The 21,427-nt window shown below is 37.8% G+C and overlaps 1 protein-coding gene across 2 annotated transcripts; it reads left to right on the top strand.

Annotated features, from left to right (window-relative positions):
• Positions 1-903: 903 nt before the first annotated feature.
• On the top strand, positions 904-21,099 carry LOC131162532 (pentatricopeptide repeat-containing protein At2g01390). Of its 2 annotated transcripts, none has more exons than XM_058119128.1 (3): positions 904-1,444; positions 10,046-10,933; positions 18,753-21,099. In XM_058119128.1, exons 2-3 carry the CDS (start codon positions 10,165-10,167, stop codon positions 19,754-19,756), a joined length of 1,773 nt encoding a protein of 590 aa, XP_057975111.1. In that variant the 5' UTR covers positions 904-1,444; positions 10,046-10,164; the 3' UTR covers positions 19,757-21,099. The 2 variants fall into 2 exon arrangements, with proteins under 2 accessions (XP_057975111.1, XP_057975119.1); XM_058119136.1 differs by having other exon boundaries at positions 973-1,444; positions 10,051-10,933.
• The last annotated feature ends 328 nt before the right edge of the window (positions 21,100-21,427 follow it).

Here is a 21,427-nt window from a genome sequence, read left to right as displayed (position 1 = left end):
TCCAACTCTAGTAACGTAGACTCATTTTACCCCTAACGGGGTAGTAATCATGTGTTCTAACCACACTAAAGGTTAGTGGCGACTCCGACATTCCATGCTTTTCTTTGAAAATTTTAAAAACATTTTTATTTCGCCGCCCGAGGCACATGCGCTCCCGGGACGTCGCGACAAAGCTTACGCTTCGACGACCGTGGAGAAACCCTAATTACTCCACCAGAAGGACTCTCGCTTTTCTTCCCACTCTTCAATTTCTTGCTCTTAGGTGTCGATCTTCTCACCTCCTTTATCGACTCTACCTCCGAAATAGGAGTACTAAGAGTCTCATCTTCCTTCAGAGATCCTTGGGCTACGTGTCCTCAAAGCCATCGACTCGGACCCATCTTTCTTCAAGGGATTCTCCTTGCTTTTCCGAGCACTTCATCTAGAGAACAAAGGGCAGCATGGTTGTATTGCCGACCACTCTATTCGGCAACTTTCAATGGAAGAAACGGTCGAGAGAGGCTACAGAACTTCATCGACGGTCACTCCATTTGAAGAAGAAAGGGTAGAAGGCATCGTCTCGCCGACCACTCGATTTGAAGACCTTCGATGAAAGAAATGACAAAGAGAGGCTAAGGATTTTGGGCGATTTTCAATTTTCATGCAAATCTTGTTAGATGATCCAGCGATATTTGCTTGCCACGTGTCGATGTCTCAACTGCCCTATCCTTTTAAATCTCACTACTTGGTCTAACGAAATTAACAAATCTCGTTGGATTAAGAAACGAGATTACATCAGAATCATTAAGAGAAATATTTTTCAAAACAGGATATTATTTAATATATTATTTTAAAATAAAGATAAAACTGAAAAAAACTCCCGTTTTATCCATCTTAATGGGTAACTTGCTCATTTTTGTCCTTCCTTTTCCAATTTTGATCCTATATCACATTCAATCTTTCCCCACTCTCTTTACCCTCCCCTCTTCGTTTCAGCCAAAAACGTGCACTAGGGCCGCCCCTTGTGCAACTTCATGAGTGACCACGCCTCCATCCGTCTTGCGTCACCTCTCATGCGCGGTCACAGCCAGCCGGCACCCAGCCTGTGTAGTTCACTACTTGCTCGCCGTGCCGGCCTTGCCCACTCCGGCTACCCTCTCTCTCTCCTTGACATACGGCAAGCGGCCCCTGCAATCTCTTCTCCATAGTTCCTCTAACCACCTTTGGGACCCCAATCGCACTGCTCATCACCCGGATCTCTAACCTTCGAGCCACCGACCCCGCGGTGCCTTGCCGCCGGCTCTACACCCTCAGCGCTTTAATCCAGCACCGCGTCTGCCGCCTCCTGAAGTCGTATTGCCCATGGGTTTCCAGCGTGCCTGTCTTAGCGATTTCTCTTAATGTATCTTTGTGGTATGGAAGAGATCTGAGCTGCGGAAAAAAAGAGATCAAAATTTCAAAATAGGTAGAATCAAGACTCTTTCTCCAAAATGTAATTTTCCAGTTTCAAAACCTTATAATTGATGTCCTGCCGAATTCCATGCCCACCATGACTGTTGAACCCATGCAGGGCACGCTATTCTGTAAAATGTTGACAATTCTTCTGATATTTAAGTTTTTGCAAGCATCCCCTTGCCAGGGATTGGCATTCTTCGTTAGTGCATATGGTTTGTTAGGGGTAAATTTTGTCTCAGAGAATTCGGTGGTCTTTTTATTTTGAAATATGCGTTGTAATTTTAAGTCAAATATTATGTGACAATAAAGCAAAAGAAGGATGAATTTGAACTCATAGCTCTGCAGTTTTAGTTTCTTTATATTTAAGAGTTATTGAAGCACCACATTCATATAAAAATGTCGTTTTATTGTGGAATACGCAATCTTTAGCTGTGAATTTAGTTATTGAATGTGATATTTTCTGAGAGGTAGTTCTTCAATGTGATGTTAGGGGTTTGAACGTGTGGTGTAGCTGAATTGGGATGCATATATGATTTTTTTCCAAAAGAGAAAAAGAATTGAACTTTATTTGTTTTTGTTTATTTTTTATTGTTCAATTTGTGTATTTGAGTTGCATCTAGTAGATTTTACATGGAAACAGTGGTTGGAATTTAGAGGAATGACTAAGATTAGTTTGAGGAGAACATAGTTGGGTGTATCGGTCACGAGCCCAACTTTGATGAGGTATTGTCCGCTTTGACCCACTAGCCTTATGACGCCTCACTTAGTTGGAGCCCAAACCCTCCTTATGAGTCCAAGATCTCTCTAGTATACATCTGATGTGAGATCGTGATAGGCTCTCCCATCCAATATTTGACGTCGTCATCAGCGTGATTTCCCTAATACACATCTGATGTGAGTTCGCGACAGACTCTCTCATCCAATTTTTGATACCCTTGTTAGCATGATCTCTCTAGTACACATTCAATGTGAGATTGCGACAGATCCCCTCGTTAGATCTCTGATGTCCTTGTCAAAGTGGATTACACCTCTGTGTAGGATCCACTCACATGATAGTACCCCGAGGTTGGATCAACTCACATGATAGTACCCCCAAGGAGTTTTGATACCAAATGTAACGGTCTTGGACCCAATTCCGATGATTTATTGTCTGTTTTGGCCCACTAACCTCACAGGTTTGTCTTATAAAAGGCATCTCACTTAGTTGGGAGCCCACCCTCCTTCTAAGCCCAAGATCTCCCTAATACACATCCGATGTGGGACCGTGACATTAGACAATATAGTTTGCTAAGGTACATTTTGGATCTAGTTGTATACGAGATTGTTTAGGTAAAATTTTCATATAAAGAACATCCTTGAGTTTCATGTGTATTGATTAGGATGAAATTTGTGTGGGAAAAAGACTCAATATTAGGTTTTCTCAAATTAGAGCATAAGAGTCCCTTATTTCAGTTTAATTTTAGTCTCTAAAAATATTCAATTTAAATTTAGATTCCTTTTTTCTTGCCCTAAATTATTTCTAAAAATCATACTTAGAGACTTTAGCAAACTATTATGCTTCCTTGATTTTAGTAACTTTTTGGATGGCAAGAATATAATCCCTAGGTTCCATGAACAATATATTATTTATTTATTTATCATCTTCATGAATAAATGTGATTAGGTAGAAACAAGGAAATGTTTGTGTAGAGTCTAACATGATGTGTTTTAACGTAAAAAGGAAATTGTTGAACGTGAAAAAGAAACGGAGTGTAAGTAAACAAAGCTCATAATACGATAACAGAAGTTGAGAATTGTGAAGGAAATGCACTATATTCCCTTTTTTATTGATATAAACTTTATGAGCATACCATCATCCACAGACTAGGTGCTGAAAATATTGCAGCAAGCTCATGCTTCTATAAATTCTTTTGCCAAGTTTCTTGACATGCAAAGAGTGTCGCTTATTCTTACACCTGTGCTTATGCCCTAAAGATTTTGCATCCATTCTCGGTTGAGCTCTCAGTTTTCTAAAAGCAAGCACAAGGAAACTCCCTATTCTATTAATTATTGAAAATTGGACTACTATGCTGATTTGTACAAGACATGAAATATCATTTGCACTTGTATTTTTCAAAAATAATTTTATTTATTTTGATTGGCTTTGTTATATATATTTTTTGTTTTTTTCGTTTTTTTTTTTTTTTTAAAATTTAGGAAATGATTACTTTATGAAGATGTTGGATTGGTCTCATTTATTAATGGTTCTTGCCTTGTGTGTTGCTCCCACCCTGATGTAGGACAGATATTAGAATTTATATATATAGATAGAATTGAGAGAATTAGAAGAAGAAGAAGGAGAAGAAGAAGAAGATAAGAAGAAGAGAAGAAGAAGATAAGAAGAAGAGAAGAAGAAGAAGAAGAAGAAGAGAAGCAGCAGCAGCAGGGAGGCAGAATAGAAAAAGAAGAACAGATAAGGGGAAGAACAAAATAGAACATAACAGAGGTGAGAGGCAGAATCAGAAGAGAGAAGAGAAGGAAGAAGGAGAAAAGAGGAGGAGGAGGAAGAAGAAGAAGAAGAGGAGGAGGAGGAGGAAGAAGAAGAACAGCAGGACCTGCGGGAGAGAGAGAGAAACAGAGAGGCAAACTGCAATCTGATTCAAACAATAGCTGTACAATAACTTACATGTCGAGCACTTATACCCACTACTAGCTAGAACTCATATTTACAGAAAGGCTCTAAACTGACTAAACTTCTAAAATAAGAAGACTTTCCCAAACTAAAATATAAAAAACTTGATACAATATGAACATCTAAAATCCTCCATTGGTGGTTCTCCATCAGACTCCCCTTGTTAGAGAAAACTCGACCTCGAGTTTTGTAATGGCATAATAGCTTTAGCTCCATGTGTGGGAACAAAGTAAAACCTGCAAGCAAATCAAAAAGAGGCATGACCTGCATTGCATCGTCAATCACCGTTGGAGAATATATAGTAGGTTGTCCAACCCTAATTGGCATAGAAGGCTGCAATGTCCTTTGATAAAATAACAAGTCCTCCAAACAAGAAATCAATTTAATATCCAAATTTATTGGCTGCTCTAGCAAATATGCATTTGGACCATACTCTAAGATGATGGACAATGTTTCACTAGATTTGGTTAAGGAAAATTTAGAGGGAGAAGATGAAAGGGATGGAGGTGCATGATCATTGGATTGAGGAGAAATAATCTCAAGAGGATTTTCAACAAATAGGTTCCATGATTGAAGAAATTTCAACAAACTCTGCAACAACCAATTATTCCTTGCTCTTTGGGTTAGAAATGGAAAATTGAGGTTGAAGAGCAAGGTCATTGATAGGCATATCTGTCCTAATAGTTGGCAACTCATCTTGCTGTTCATTGCGAGTTTCAACAACTAAGTGTGATGACAAATCAAGGTCCATCTCTGGCCTAGAGGCCCCAACAGTGCTTAAAGTCACTAAAGACAAGTCTACAACCTCATTTTGAGAAGATTCATGATCCACATCAGCAGAAGAGTCAGAAATTGAGCACTAGTTATATGCATGTCATTTATGTAGTCATGATATTCTATTATGCAACAATTTGGATGGGCACTTTTGATATCCTCAACAAGTTGAGTTTTCTATTGAAGATCTTCAATGGGCCTAGGACTACCTTCTGACCATTGAGAAGATTCATGAGTCATGTCCACTGAAGAATCAAAAAATTGTGCACTAGTCATATGCAAATCATTTATGCAGTCATGATACTCAATTGCACAAGAATTTGCATTGGCACTTTCGATATTTGATTGTTTATCTTCCACATTTGAGTTTTCTCTTGAACATCTTGTGAGGATCTTGGAATACTACATGACTTGGAGAAATAGATCTAGAATGATGAAATTCTTCAAGATAGGAAGTGGTGTTATAGGTTGGTGGCTGGAGAAATCTCTCAGCTTCCAAAGCCATATGGTAAGCCTCAAAGAGAGTACTAGGATATTTTTGAATTCACATAATCATAAACCTTTTGATTTCATCCCTCAACCCTTTCTTAAACAAAGTTACCATTCTAGGTTCCTTACTAAGAGCACACTGATAAATGAGGTCTCTAAATTTAAGGTAATAGTAGGTGACACTAGAAGAAAGTTGTCTAAGACTACATGGTTGGTCCAGTAATGGTTGAGAATTGCCAACTATGTAGGAACCACATATATCGAATTTACTCATTTTTTTTTTAATTATTTTTTTCAATGAAAGAGTAAATATGGACCGATGGTCCGATGCAAACTTGAACAAGTACCAAATAGATAAGCAACATTAAATCAATTTCTATGGAGTCCAAGTAGTGTAAGTCCATATAATGTTACCAAAACCTCCTTGCTTTGACTTTGTAGTTTTGAGATTTCAAATATTTCACTTCAACTTCTCATAGATGCTTCAAGAACTATGATAGCGCACTGATTTTACCCTCCAAAAATATATACTAAGCAATCCAAGTTTAATTTCTTCAAATCAACATAAAAATCTCAGAGGAAAACCAATTTGTTGCAGTAAAATCTCAAGACACGACAACTAGGCCTCAATTTGGATGTTGGCAGGCCTTCAAAACTCTGAAATTTGCTCAGCAGCCCAAGAGCAGGCTGTGTTTCACCGTAGGAATGCAAACCAAGCTTGATACTTCAATATTCACTCAGAAAGCTTCAAAATATCAGGTAAATCCAAATTCTTGAAGCTGGAAGCAATTTCTTGTGAATCTGAGCAAAACAGGGAAAGTCTGGCAACTTCCTCATGTGCGTGGTTGGTGAGTGTGGTGCGTGAGCCACCTTCATGGCTCCTCCAGTGATGAGCTTCTGGGTGGAACCAGATCAGAGGGTGGGTATTCCAGTGAGGATGGCTGTGCAGGAAGAATTGCAGGAAATGGGGGATTTAGGGGGGAGTCGGCTGGAAAGTTTTCAGGTGGTGTGTGGGGGCCACCCCCTTGTTGGATGGAGATGATTTTGTAGGGGAAGGGGTTTCGGGGGTGTCTGTTTTTGGTGGTAAGGGAGGTGTTGTGATTTGGTTGGTGGAAATTAGGGTTTCGAAACCCAGTGGCACGACTGTAATTTCCTGGAAAAGTTGCAGGCTGATGAATACTTCTGTTTTCTGGATTTTCTTGCGACTTCTGACTTGCTATTGAAGCAATGGAGCCTGTCAGAGATTGCAGTCGTGTGGTGGATGTGGTTTGAGTTTTTGGATGAACATTAACGGAGATTGTTGTAGGACTTTCAAATCTGATGGAAGAACAGCAACAGGGAAGTTTGGAGCTGAATTGAATTTGGCTCTGATGCCAATTTGATGTAGGACAGATACTAGAATTTATATATATAGATAGAATTGGGAGAACTAGAAGAAGAAGAAGGAGAAGAAGAAGAAGAATAGAAGAGGAATAGAGGCAGCAGCAGCAGTAGGGAGGCAGAACAGAAAAAGAATAACAGATAAGGGGAAGAACAAAACAGAACAGAACACAGAATCAGAAGAGAGAAGAGAAGGAAGAAGGAGAAAAGAGGAGGAGGAAGAAGTACAGCAGAACCTGTGGGAGAGAGAGAGAGAGAGAGAGAGAGACAGAGAGGGAAACTGCAATCTGATTCAAACAATAACTGTACAAAAACTTACATGTCCAGCACTTAAACCCACTACTAACTAGAACACATATTTACATAAAGGCTCCAATAAAATGAGAAATTACAAAATAACCCTAAAGTACTTAAATACACAAAATAAACCTAGATTGACTTAACTTATAAAATAACAAGACTTTCCCAAACTAAAATATTAAGAGCTTGATACAATATGAACATCTAAAATCCTCCATTGGTGGTTCTTCATCACTCTCTCACCCCTTAATATACGTGTGTGTGTGTGATTGTGTGTATTTGGTACCCATGCTGTTCTCTTTTAATACTAAGCAATGGTTTAAGCCTACCCATTTGGAATTGGAGATGCATATAAAGGTGTCATGAAATTGATATTCCTTTTGAAGTTGCATGAAGATTTACATTTGAGGAGAAGGTTGATTTGCAAAACATGAACTATCTTCAAAAGATAGTGGATGGCAAGTTATGCTTGACTTGTAGGAATGGTTTATCCACATACTAACAAGGCGTTTGAAGGGGCACTCTTTTCTAGACCTGATCAAGTTGTTCATTGGTGGTTTTTGGACAAAGACATTGTTTTCATTAATGGGCCACTATCCACTCACTAGCACAAACTGCAGGTTTTTCCTGTAAATTCATTTTAGTCAATCACTCAAGGTAAATCCTTGGCCTCTAGGTACTGATTTTGATGGGGATTGTGTTCATTTATTTTATCCTTGTAGCCAAAGTGGAGGCTGTGGAACTATATTTCAATGGATAACAGTCACTTAGTTGTCGGAGCGGCAGCCTCAACTTGTAGATAGCCAAGCCATGGATTCATTGCTTTCTCTTGAGAATCATCTTTGCAGATTATGAAAAATTACATTGATAATTTAATGTATATAACTACTATCAAGACAATAGGCATGCACACAAACACACATATTTAGAAACACATTGTGTAGGTTGAGGTATGAATGAGAAGGATTGGCATAATTTGGGATGTTATACATGTATATACCTTTGTGGTCCGCCCTTTCCCTGGACCTTGCATACGAGGGAGCTTTGTGCACTGGGCTGTACTTTTTATATATGTATAAACCAAATGGCCCTTTTTCCTCTTCTTTGTGTGGTAAAATGGATAGGGCCATTAGGCCATGAATTGAGGTGTTTATAAACACAGAATACTACCAATATGTCAATGGTTTGCAAGCTTGCTTTCTATTTCATGTTGTAGTGGCATTATTAGTTGTTTGCCATGTTTTTTCCTCCAAGCATATTAATTTATAACTTGCTAGGTGACAGATCTTTGTTCTATGTTTGTTCTTGTTTCTTGTATTCAATGCCATGTATAGGCTTACCATGTATTATATTATTGTTTGTTATTTATACTTCTATAGCTTATTATGTCTGTATTTGAAGCAACAAATAACATGTAGAGCCATGCCCATTTTACAAACCATAGATATTAAATTATTGTTTCCTTTATGGCATATTAAAGTTTATTATTTATACTTCAAGGTTTATTTTTTTGTTATTACTGTGTATGTGAGTATCTATCATATATACATTAGAACATACTTTACATTTAAATCATTAAATGTTACTATTTTGTAACTAATCTTCAATGTAGCTAATGATACACTATATTATGCTTAAGACCCGTACAATTTGTGAAAGTAGATATCAATGAAAAAAATATGGCCTTTTGGATTTACATTTTATACCTTAAAAAATATGGGGAGTACTGCTGTATTTGGATTCAAAAAGAAATCAACTACTCACCCACCTCAAATATCTCCAAAAACTACACCTCCACCTCCATCCCTTTAACCCTCTCCAAAACCTTTCTTTTCCTTTTTTCCCCTTAACATAAATACTATACCTCTAACAAATGTATTAAAACTGCTAAGATTGCCCAAAAGGTCCCCATTAGGTCGATTATCCTTCTTTTCCCACCATTCTCCTCCAAGGAATCCTCTCCTCCATGAATCATAAAAACCATGTCATCTGTTAGATTATTAGACATTGTGGTTTCCTCATGGCCCAACACTCTGGGATTTAAAGGGTATAATAGTTGCCCTGGTATACATATCAGCTTGCTAAATACGCTTAATAGGCATTGCTTCTTGATATGTGCCTTAAAGTATTATTTAGTCGGAGAATTACGATTGGAAGGATGTTGGGATGGATATGAATAAACTGAATGTTTATTTTAATGTATTCATTTTGTTTTCTATAGAAGTATCATTAAACATCAAATCTATTTGATGTTACATTCATATCATATGGTGTTATTATAATTCCTTTCCTCTCATCCCCAGTGAAGTGTGTATTAGGTTAGTAAGCTGACATATTGTTTTAGAGTCAAATCATCAGGAAGAGCTCACATTTTGTCTTAAAGCCATATTGTTAATGTGCTAACCATTATTGTTATTATTATTTTTTTAATATTTAGATAGGCATCCAAGAAAATGCAACTTAGGTTATGTTTGGTTTGCGGAATGGAATTGAATAGAATGGAATGAAATGAAAATTTGAATTGAGAGAATGAAGAAATAGGTGATAAAATTGATTTTTTTCATTCCATTTCATTCTTAAGCACCAAAGATGCAAGTATAAGCATCTGTTTCCAAGCATGTGTGCCTGATAATAAATCTTTATCAGTTGTTAAGATGCCAGGCGATTCTCTATTTCAATATGTGGTTTGTTGGGAGTAAGTTTCGTTCTTTCCGTTTCATTAGTACTAGTAGTAAGTGCAATGTTGGAGGAGAAACTATTTTTTGCAACCGGCAATCCTGTCCAATTGACCTCAAATAGGGTTTTGTTTTGCTTTGTTTCTCTCATCCCTTCATCTATTTGTGAGAAAATTTAGTTTTGATTTGAAGCTACTGATTGGTTCCTTGAAAGTTTTCTTTTTAATGATTTTTAACCACAATTTTTTTTTTTTTTTATATTTTCTTTTGGCAATGAAAATATTGATTTTTTTTATTTTTCTGTGAAATTTATTTTGCTTAGATTAGATAGTTGAATCCATTCTCCTGCTGCTGCTGTTGCTACTGCTGATTCTTCCTGCCGCTGCCGCACATTGGATGACGAAAGTGTCTTTAAGTACCAAATAGTGTTTGTGGCTACTTATGTTCAGTTCTTATGGCACCTTTGGATTTATCAGAAAATTCAAGTGGTTCTTGGGCATCTGCAATGATTGGTCTTTTGGCCTTCAGAAACTTTCCATTAGAGGTGTTCACTCCCTTCACCGATTCAAACCAAAGAAACAATTTCACCAATTTAGTAGAAGGACGGGGAAATCTGGGAAACCAATTGAGCGGGAGGATATGGGTCCAAAAGCTTATATGAGGGATACTATTGGTAGCATATGGAAAATTTTAAGGCATTCTACTTGGGATTCGGCTCAAGAACAGCTGGAGAGGCTCTCTGTGAAATGGGATTCGTACACAGTCAGTCAGGTTCTCAAAACCCACCCACCAATGGAGAAAGCCTGGTTGTTTTTCATTTGGGCGTCACAGCTGAAAGGTTTTAAGCATGATCAGTTCACTTACACAACTATGCTGGATATTTTTGGAGAGGCTGGGAGGATTTCATCAATGAAATTTGTCTTTCAGCAGATGCAAGAGAAAGGGATAAAGATTGATGCTGTGACTTACACTTCACTTCTGCATTGGCTTTCCAATTCTGGGGATATTGATGGTTCAGTGAAGGCATGGAAAGAAATGAAAGCTACGGGCTGTCGTCCAACAGTTGTTTCTTATACTGCTTATATGAAGGTTCTATTAGATAATAAAAGAGTGAAGGAAGCAACAGATGTCTACAAGGAGATGCTGCAATCTGGATGTTCTCCAAATTGTTACACCTATACAGTCTTAATGGAGTATCTTGCTCGGTCTGGTGAGTGTGAGCTATGCCTATTGTTTCCGCCTGTGTCCTTTTTTGGCACAATACATTAATTTATGCAATACTTTTACCTATACCAGGCGCCTCTTTCAAAATTTGTTTGCAGCAATAGGTTGGCTTCTGATTAGAGTTCTTGTTAGAGCCTGTAGGATGAGATGAATGAGCCAGGGTTATACTGTTTTCTTTTTTTCCCTCTTTTTGGTTGAATGACTTACAGATACAGGACAGTTAGGGAAATGGAAAGAAAGAGAGAATTGAGGGAGAGTAATAGGAGGAAGAGAAGATGGGTGAAGAGGGGAGACACAGCCAGGCAACAAAAACTAAAGACAACAGAAAATAGAAATGGAATGGAGAACCAGATAGGGGCGAAGGGAAGAAGGAAGAGAGAGGGAGGGAGAGAGAGAAACCCAACATTCCAACTAAAACAATCATTGTAAAAATGACCATTAAATTGTTAGAATGCACAAAGTACCCCTAAAGTAACTGAACTTGTAAAATAACCAGAACTTTTCCAAACTAAAATAAAAGTTCTAATTTTTAATGCAATAGATACAAAGCATCTAAAGTTCTCCATTGATGGTTCTCCATCACTTACACTCCATCACTCAAAAGTGCACACAACTTTTAGTGATGTAGAACTGGTGTAATACTTGGAGCATTTTGTATAGAAGTATATAGAATATCTTTTGCAACATGCCCTAATTCAATAATTTATCTTTGATAGTCTCTTAACATGCATTCCGAATCATTTCATGGCACTTTCAAGTTTCAAGTCATGTCAAATCAGGCTAAGAACCTTCAATGACAAGATAATCACTTGATCAAGCTCATTGGGCCTTGCTTGTGTGTTGTGAACTAATGTCAGGATGTATTGATTCCTTTACAATAAAAAATGGCATCCCCACTGCCCTTGTGTAACTTTTTTTTTATTACAGTGCTGGTTTCATTTCAGACTTGCATTCTTGTGGTTATTGACCTGTGCTAGGGAATGTTGACAAGATGTGGCTGGTACAAGCTTGAGTATTAGGTCATGGTTTTAAATAGCAGTCACTACTGTTATCTAATGGTTTTCTGGGTTCTTGATACTGTTACATGCTTCAAAATTGGTGGGAAGAAAAATCACGGTAGTCGTGGACGTTATGGGCTGTGACCATTACATAAATGCCGCTACAGCCTTTGAATTAATTGATACTGGACTGTTACAGGAAAAAATATTTTTTTATTTTTTCTACTCACTTTTGTTTTTTCCTTTCTTTCATAAATCATTTTCAATATACTATGTGAAGAGAGGGGGAAAAAGGATTATAGTGAGGATGATAATGATACAAAATTTACTTTTTTTTTTTTATAAAAAAAATACTTACAAGAGATGCATTAATTAACTATTTGATAGCACTAATTTGTTAAGAAAATATTTTATTTTTCTGATATTATTAATTTGATATATTTGTTATTTATTTTTCAATTTCAACTTTCTTTTCTTTTCTAGTTTTTGTCGTGTTCAAGTTAAAATTTTTTTTTATTACTTAAACAGATAAAATAATAGAACTTCTTTAGTTTATTGTAAATTTGTATTATTCATGTCTTATGTGTCTATTAGATTAATGGAGTGTATAATGTATTTTGTTTTATTTATTAATTTATCACACATAAGAATAATGAAAAAGTAGAAAAACACACATAGACATGCACACACCATTTTTCTGTCAATAGCGGTTTAAAACAAATGTAAATTTGTTGCCCTTGCCAAACAACTTAGTTGAACTAAAGAATTCAAAATACGCTAAAACTCTTTGTAAGAAGGGCTAAAAGCTTAAATTATGCAAATATATTAATATACGTAAGGTTGTCTGTGCTTGATAAAAAATCATGGCCATTGTACCCGCTTCCCATTATGTAACATTCACTGCTCCCTCTTCCCGCTACACACATTACTGTTGCACTAAGCTGCCACTACTGCTATTTAAAACCTTGTCTTACTTTGCTACTGTTCATGTTTTCTTTTGATAGAATGTGAATAGATGGTGTCCTGGACTGCATTGCTGCAGATAAAATCATGGAAGTACTTGCTGACGCCCTGTATATTGGAGCCAGATGCTCCCTTTTCATGCTAGTTTCCATTTGTTGCTAACTTTTCCGCTATTTTACATCTGATCCATGGTGTGTCATATGTCTATCATCTGAATTAATTTGCCTGCTAGTGCTCATAATCACTGGAGTGTTACTTACGTGGAACATTCATTCTTCTTCTCAAAGTTTCGTTACTCCGTATGTTTGTATTTCTTGGATTGCTTTCTAGTGTTTTGTCACTGGCACTATCTTGTCAGAGTGCCTGGTGTATCTGGTTCTATAAATAATCGACTTTTATAATGCCAGTTTGTTTTGTTTCTAAAAAATTAGGTTGGATGTAGTTTCAAAGTAATTTAAACTAATATATTTCTGCTGCATATGCCTGCTGTTATGCAGAATATTTTCTGCACTTGTTGATGTCCACATCCTTGATTTGAGGACTCTAACCCATTTTTGTTATATTTGTTAACGGAGATAATTCAGGCAATTAGGCTGTAAATAATGCTGAAAATCTGGCAGCATTTAAGTGCTGAAAATCAGGCAACAACTATGTAAATCTCTTCTATATGATGAAAGCAAACCTAATGGAATGGGGATTCAAACCAAAATTAACATGGTATCAGAGCCCCTCTTCTGATTTTGTCGTTTTGGTCTTAATCACTAGGTGCGATTCTCATCACTGTTTTTTTTCCCTCTTGGTTTCAGCAAGTTCTTTCTTGCTTTTCGTGGGTGTCAGCCTTCTCTGTGGTGTCCACTTTGGTGGTTTTGAGTTTCGTTTGGGGCTGCTCGAATTTTTTTTTAGTTGCGCACGCTGTCCTTCGTTGCGGGCTACTCATCTCGGTGTTTTTTTCTCATGGTGGCTGCACATCTTTGTGGCTGTCAGCAGTTTCTGTGGTGGTCAGCAGCTTCGACTCCTCCTGGATTGATCGATGAAGGTGCTATGTTTCTTCCTCTGCTGTGTCATTTTTCACACAGGGCAGGTATTTTGAGTTAGGCATCCGTGTTTGATCTGGGTTATTTTTTTTTATTTTTATTTTTTAAATTTCTTCTGGGCTTTTGTAATCTAGTTGTGTCTGTGGACCTCTTATTATTTGGATTTGTACCTGATTTGAGTTTGACTTGTCATTTATTTGGTTGACTCTTGGGCTTTTTTTTTTAGTGCTTTTCATCATGTCTATTGAAAATACTATTGTTCAATTTACTAGAAAGAATTTTTCTACGTGAGAATTCCAATTTAAAATGTTCTTGAAAGGGAACAAATTATCAAATCATATTGATAGTTCTACTCAAGTTCCTATTCATGAAAAGGAATTTGCACAATGGGAGGTCAAGGATGCTAAGGTGATCTCTTGGCTTTTGGGGATGATTGAGTCTCACTTTGTGACCAATCTTTGTTGTTCGAGCCAGTTTATTGAACCGTAATCCGGTTCCTTCTTTGGATATTTGTTTGGGAGATTTATTGCGTGAAGAACAACGGTCATCCACTCGTATGGGTATGACTTCTGAGAAGGTATTTTCTGAGGCTGTGAATGTAGCATATGCAACACAAGGGAGAGGGAGGAACAAGTTGCGGTGTTTCAGTTGCAAAGAGTTTGGTCATATTGCTCATAACTGTCCTAAGAAAGTTTGTAACTACTGTAAGAAAGAAGGCCATATCATCAAAGATTGTCGAGTGCGGCTTTCCTAGCATTCTTGTCCTTATACCCCTCAACAACATGGAGTCACTGAGCGTAAGAATCGTCATCTATTGGATTTCGTCTATACTTTGTTGATTGATTCTTCTGTACCTTCTAAGTTCTGGGTAGAAGCTTTATCTATTGCTATCTATTTGATCAATCGTTTGCATATTGCCACTCTAAATTATGATTCTCCCTATTTTTGATTATTTGGCATATCTCTTGAGTATCAATCCTTTCATACTTTTGGGTGTGTCTGTTTTGTTCATCTACCACTTGTTGAGTGTCACAAGCTTGCTGCCCAATCTGTCACGTGTGCCTTTATGGGATGTAGTCCTACCCAAAAAGGAATTATTTGTTATGATGATCATGCAAAAAAATATCGGATCTCTCGGAATGTGATTTTCTTCGAAAATCAATATTTATTTCAGTTTCAGGTTATTTGTGATACTTCTATTACTATTCTTCCCGCTTTTGATGACGTGTCTTCTTCTATAGAGCGATTTAAACCAAGTGTGGTGTATCATCGACGTCCTCCTTCTTCTTCAACGCCCCTTCTAGACACTTATCCGTCATCTGATTTTGCGGTTCCTCGGCCCTCCACTCAGGTTACACATCCACTGCATAGGTATGGTTTTCCTTATACCTCAGTGCCACTCTCGACACTGTTTCTGTTCCTCATTCATATACCTAAGTAGCCACCCAAGCATGTTGGTAGCAGGCCATGCAAGAAGAAATCCAAGCTCTACAAGATATTCACACTTGGGATCTTGTGACTTGTCCCTTTGGTGTAAAACCTATTGGTTGTAAATGGGTGTACTCAAGTATTGGTTTGATGGATCACTGGACAAATATAAGGCCCGTCTCGTGGCTCTTGGGAACCGATAGGAGTATGGTATTGATTATGAAGAGACCTTTGCACTTGTTGCCAAAATGACTACTGTGCGGATTTTCTCGGCACTTGCTGTGTTGCAGGGGTGGTCTCTCCAGAAGATGGATGTGAAGAATGCTTTTCTACATGGGGATTTGAAGGAAGAAATCTATATGTCTCCACCTCCCGGCATGTTTGCTACACCTTCCTCAGAGGTTTTGTTGGTTACGCTGATCCTTGTATGGACTGAAACAGGCTCAACGTGCATGGTTTGATAAATTTCGCTCTACCTTGCTTGCTTTTCATTTTACTCCAAGTCAGTTTGATTCCTCTCTCTTTCTTCGCAAGACTTCTGGAGGAATTATATTGCTTTTGGTATATGTTGATGACATTGTAATTACTGGCTTTGATACTGAGTTAAGCAATTACAACATCTCAAGGCCTCTTTTCACATGAAAGATTTTGGTCTCTTGCAGTACTTTCTTGGCCTTGAGGTGCAGCTTACTCTGATTGGTATGTTGTTACACCAACACAAATACACGTAGGAAGTGATTTCATTGGCTGGTCTCCAATTGGGTAATTTTGTTCTTACTCCCTTGGAGGTAAATCTTAAGCTTCATCAAGAGGAAGGCGATTTTCTATTAGATCCATCCTTGTATTGGCAGCTTGTTGGGAGTTTGAACTACATAACGATTACTCGTCCTGATATTTCTTTTGCTGTGCAGCAAGTCAGCCAATTTATGCAGGCTCCCCGACATCTTTATTTAGCCGCTGTTCGCCGCATTATCCGATATCTGAAGGGAACCTCTACACGCGGGTTGTTCTTTCCTAAGGAATCTTTCTTACACTTGGTGGGGTTATAGTGATGCTGATTGGGCCGGATGTGTGGATACTCATCGCTCTGTTATTGGCTAGTGCATGTTCTTAGGCAATGCACTCGTTTCTTGGAAGAGTAAGAAGCAAGACAGAGTTTCCAAGTCCTCCACCAAGTCTGAGTATCATGCTATGTCTTCCGCATGCTATGAGATCACATGGCTTCATGGGTTATTGTGTGAACTTGGTTTTTCTTAGCTTCGTTCTCCTCCTCTTCATGCTGATAATACTAGTGCTATTCAAATCGCCGCTAATCCTGTCGTCCATGAGTGTACGAAACATATCGAAGTCGATTGCCATTCCATACATGAATCCTTGGACAAACGAGTGTTTACTCTTCCTCACATTTCCACCGAATGTCAAACTGCAGACATATTCATTAAAGCTCTTTCTCGACACCGGCATCAGTTCTTGGTTGACAAATTGATGCTTCTTGATTTACCAACATCAATTTGAGGGGGGATGTTAACGGAGATAATTCAGGCAATTATGTTAGAAATGATGTAATCCCAAGAGGGGGGCTGAATGGGGTATTTAAAAAATTTAGGCAAATTCTTAAACAATTTTAACCATAATCATCAATGCAAATCCAATCAATATTCACAACAAATATAAATTCAGTTTATGCTCGTGTTCTAAGTATGTAAAGGCAATCCTAAAATGTATAAAAGTAAGTGTGCGGAAATAAAATAGTATAGGGAAGAGAAAATAAAACCCAGATTTTACAAGGTTCGGTTATACCCGCCTACGTTCTTGCCTCAAGAAAACCACTTGAGGATTTCACTATCCACTCCTTTCAATAGGCGGAGCCACCTCCCTCTCTCACTCGGCGGAGACGCCTTTACAATCCCTCCTTACTGGCGGAGATGCCTTTACAATCCTTCCTTGTAGGCGAAGATACCTCTCCAAGTAATATCCCCTTGCTTGGCACGATTCACACCTGAATTGTCGTTCGTGGAAAGAAAAAATAGAAGTTGTACAATGAATGCTCCTTGATTGAGTGAATGAGTACAATTGAAACACAAATCTAATACACTCCCAAATGAATATGAATGAAGCTTAAAGGAGGACTCTAGAAGGTGAGCACTTGAAGGATAAACAAAGAAATTGCAAAGTGCTTGAGAAAGATTTACAACAAAGGAACAAAAACTTGGATTTGAATGATAGATGTGTATCTCTCTTTTTTCTCCTTATTAAAACAAGTTAGAAACCTTGTATTTATAACCAAAATGGCCCACTAGCCATTTTATGACCGTTGGGGGTTGAAAAAATAATTGTTTATTTTGAAAACTAGCTGTTTTCCATCCGTTACGTCGCTTTTCCTGAGAGGTCCAGTCGACCAAGCCAAGGGTTCAGTTAGCTGGATTTTGGGTTTTCCCCTGGAGGCACCCTTCAGTATTTTGGGCATAGCTTTTTCTAGAAAATTCCAAACGGGATGTTCTTGGTATTAAAAGAAAGTTAAGAGAAAATCTCACAACTTTCATGTTAAATATTTTTTAATATGAGAACTGATTAATTGAGAAAATTGCTCATCAATGCGGCGGCAGAAACATGAAGGGAATTTTGAAAAACTTGTTTTGGGGTTTTCATTCCAAAAGTGATTTTAACACTATGAAATAACTTTTGCACATTTGTAAAATAATTTTCAACACTTTAAAACAATTTTTGCACATCTTAAAAATGATTTTCAATGGAATATAAAGTGCCTAAGGTCCAACTAAGGTCACCTATGAGTTTTTTCACATAATCAATGAAAGTGTACTTACATAGGTCATATTTACAAAATACATGAAATAATTTCTTTAAATTCTTCAAGCTCGGACTTCATGAGCTCCATAAATATCTTTATAGTCTTCAAGCTTGATCTTAATATGCTCCATGTTCATAGCCAATTATCATCGTCTTGTACGCTTCATGGCTTTCCAATTTACGTATGTTATTGTGCTTAATACCTTAATCCCTGTAAATATACTTAGTAGCACAATTAGATGCCTTGGTTTATCATTATCAAAATGGGATGAAACCTAGAAAAGCCAACAATTAGGCTGTAAACAATGCTGATTAGGCTGTAAATAGTGCAGAAAATCTGGCAGCATTTAAGTGCTGAAAATAAGGCAACAACTATGTAAATCTCTTCTATATAATGAAAGCAAAATTTTTTGTTCATATATTTGATATATTTTTTACTTTCCACTTGATAACCAAACATGAAAATGTGGATTCTTTGATATTTTCCTTTCGTTTCTCTAATATTTTCTAGAGTTCCAAACGGAGCCTAAGGTTGTGTGGAGAGGAAAATGATGCCTTTTTTTACTGGTTCCAGGCAAATACAAAGCAGTTCTTGAGATTTTTAGCAAAATGCAAGAAGCTGGCGTACAACCTGATAAAGCTACTTGTAATATTTTGGTCGAGAAATGTTGCAAAGCTGGGGAGATATGGGCATTGACTCAAATTCTTCAGTATATGAAAGATAATTCCCTTGTCCTACGCTACCCTATATACTTGCAAGCACATGAAACTTTAAAAATTGCGGGTGTCAGTGATGTTCTCCTCAGGCGTGTTAATCCTCATTGTAGATGCATCAGTGAGGAGGGGATGGTTAAATCTGGAGCAACTGCCTCTGATTACAATAACTATGTAGATATAGAACTTGTAAAAGGTCTCTTGACAAAGCAGAAATTTGCTGTCATCGATCACTTACTTACTGAGATGGTTAATAGGAAAATAAAATTGGAAACTGCAATTGTCTCTGACATCATTATGTTGAATTGTGCTCATTGCAGACCAAATGGTGCGTTGTTGTGCTTTGAATATGGTGTAAAAATGAGCATAAATATTGAGAAAACTGCATATATTGCCTTAGTAGGTGTTTTCCTAAGAACCAATTCATTTCCAAAGGTTGTGGAGATTGTTGAGGAAATGGTTAGGGCTGGACTTTCTCTTGGAATTTATCTGGGTGCTCTTCTGATTTATAGGCTTGGGTGTGCTAGGAGGACTGGGTCTGCTGAAGCGATATTTAATTTATTGCCTGAGGAACAGAAATGCACTTCCACTTACACTGCTTTGATTGGTGCCTACTTCTTTGTTGGGTGTTTTGACAAAGGACTTCAAATATTCAAGGCCATGCAGGGCAAAGGGATCCATCCCGCATTAGGCACATACAGTGTGCTATTAGCTGGTCTTGAAAAATGTGGCAGGGTTTGTGGAACGGATACTTTCAGAAAAGAAAGAAAGAGTTTGCGAAATAGTGTTCATTCCCAGAATGTTGTTCCCATGGATGAAAAGATTTGCAACCTTCTATTTGCTGGGGATACGGTCTTGATGTAGCACTTAAGACCCTAAGCATCACAAGATTTTGCATGGTTCTCAGGTAATCCTGTTGGGAATACTGATATGATTGCTTTGAGAAGATGTGATCAACAGCAGCATTTAAATATTTGCCTTTATAGGTTATGGCTAGATGAGTGGGAAAAGATTATTATTAATTGGTCCATCAGTTCGGATTCAGCGGAGTAGCCTCTCTGGTGGGATTATCTATACTAAATTTTTGAACTTTTTTGCATCTAGTATTGATGCGTGTTTCTGTCACGTCAGTTTTGTGAGGGATTTGGGGGACGTGGTCTTCTGCCTGATGGAGCTCCTGTGTCCGTAGCCTTTGGGTAGTTGGGGGCATGTGACTTCCGCATGGGTCTTGGAGCAAAGTGGTCTGCGCTTGAGTGTGGCCTTGGTTTGATTTTGATTGACAATTTCGCTGTGGAGTAGGTGGGCGTTGGAGCTTGATAGAGGGGTCAGTGATTCCATATCTGGAGATTTTATTTTCATGCGGAGGAAGAAAGGGCATTTGTGTGTTTGGTTGGTTGTATTAGGTGGGACTTGATGTGATTGTCTTGACGTTGGAAGGGGTAGGAGCTGTGATTGGAGGGTGTCTTTTGGGCTTCTAATCTTCCAGCTTATGGTTCATTCTTACATTGGGGAGCTCGGCAGGGTTCTCGGGCCATTGTTTTTGGTGGTCATCAAGACAAGGAGGAGGTTAATCCTTACTTTTAGTAATCTACTTCTCCATGCTGCAGTAGTACCCGCGGGTATATAGCGATGTGGTTGAGGCCAGAGAATGGGCTTGCATCAATGGTCGATTCGCATCTCTTATTTATGTCATAGATTGCGATTTGGGTTTGTCGATGGAGGACTCCTAGAAGATTGACAGAATCAAAGGGAGGCTAAGGAGTATTCTAAAAGGGGATAATGACATCTGAACTGCCATGAATTCAGTTTCCATGGCAGTCACCCACACCTAGAGGAGCCTGCATTAGATGATGTTTGTTGATCGTGATTATGAGTAGAAACCCATTATTCAACATTGATTATCTCATGCTGACTGTTCACAACCGTGTTGAGGGAGTTTACTCTGGTGAATATGCAGTGCAAGGATTAAGGAAGCTTCTATTTGATGTATTTTCCAATTTGGCTGATATGCAGCATGTAGTTTTTCATGCTACTGCCAACAGAGCGGGGGACTGAGCTTATGTTGTTTATTCCACATTGATCTGGCCAGTTCTGTGTCTGGTTTATTTATTTATTTCTTTTGTGTTAAATTGTGTTTGTGACTTCTTACTCTTCAGTGGAATTTTCAAACATATTTTTGTTAATAAAATTCAGGTTCTTTGCTTGAAGTCCAGCTTATTGCTTTTATCCTTTGAACTCTTGACTATTGATTTGGGGAGTTTTATATTTCATTGCTGAATTTGGGTCATGATGAGATAGTTTATGAATGAACTATTGTGCAAAGTGATGTGAAAGGAAAATAAGTTTAAATTATATTTTCAATGTACTGAATATGCCTTAGTATTTCTTCACTTTATTCTCCAGGAAATATAACATTTCTATGTTATTAATTAATTTTCTTCTGCTTACCTTTTTGTGTTGGATCTTCTCATATTAAAATTTGAAGTTAGTGTGGGTTAGCATAATTACAAAAAAATATGTTGGGGATTAAAAACA

This window comes from Malania oleifera, chromosome 1 (assembly GCF_029873635.1).
Source record: "Malania oleifera isolate guangnan ecotype guangnan chromosome 1, ASM2987363v1, whole genome shotgun sequence".
NCBI classification, from domain to species: domain Eukaryota; kingdom Viridiplantae; phylum Streptophyta; class Magnoliopsida; order Santalales; family Ximeniaceae; genus Malania; species Malania oleifera.
Note: the sequence above shows the minus strand (reverse complement) of the source record. Positions and strands in the feature narration are given on the sequence as shown.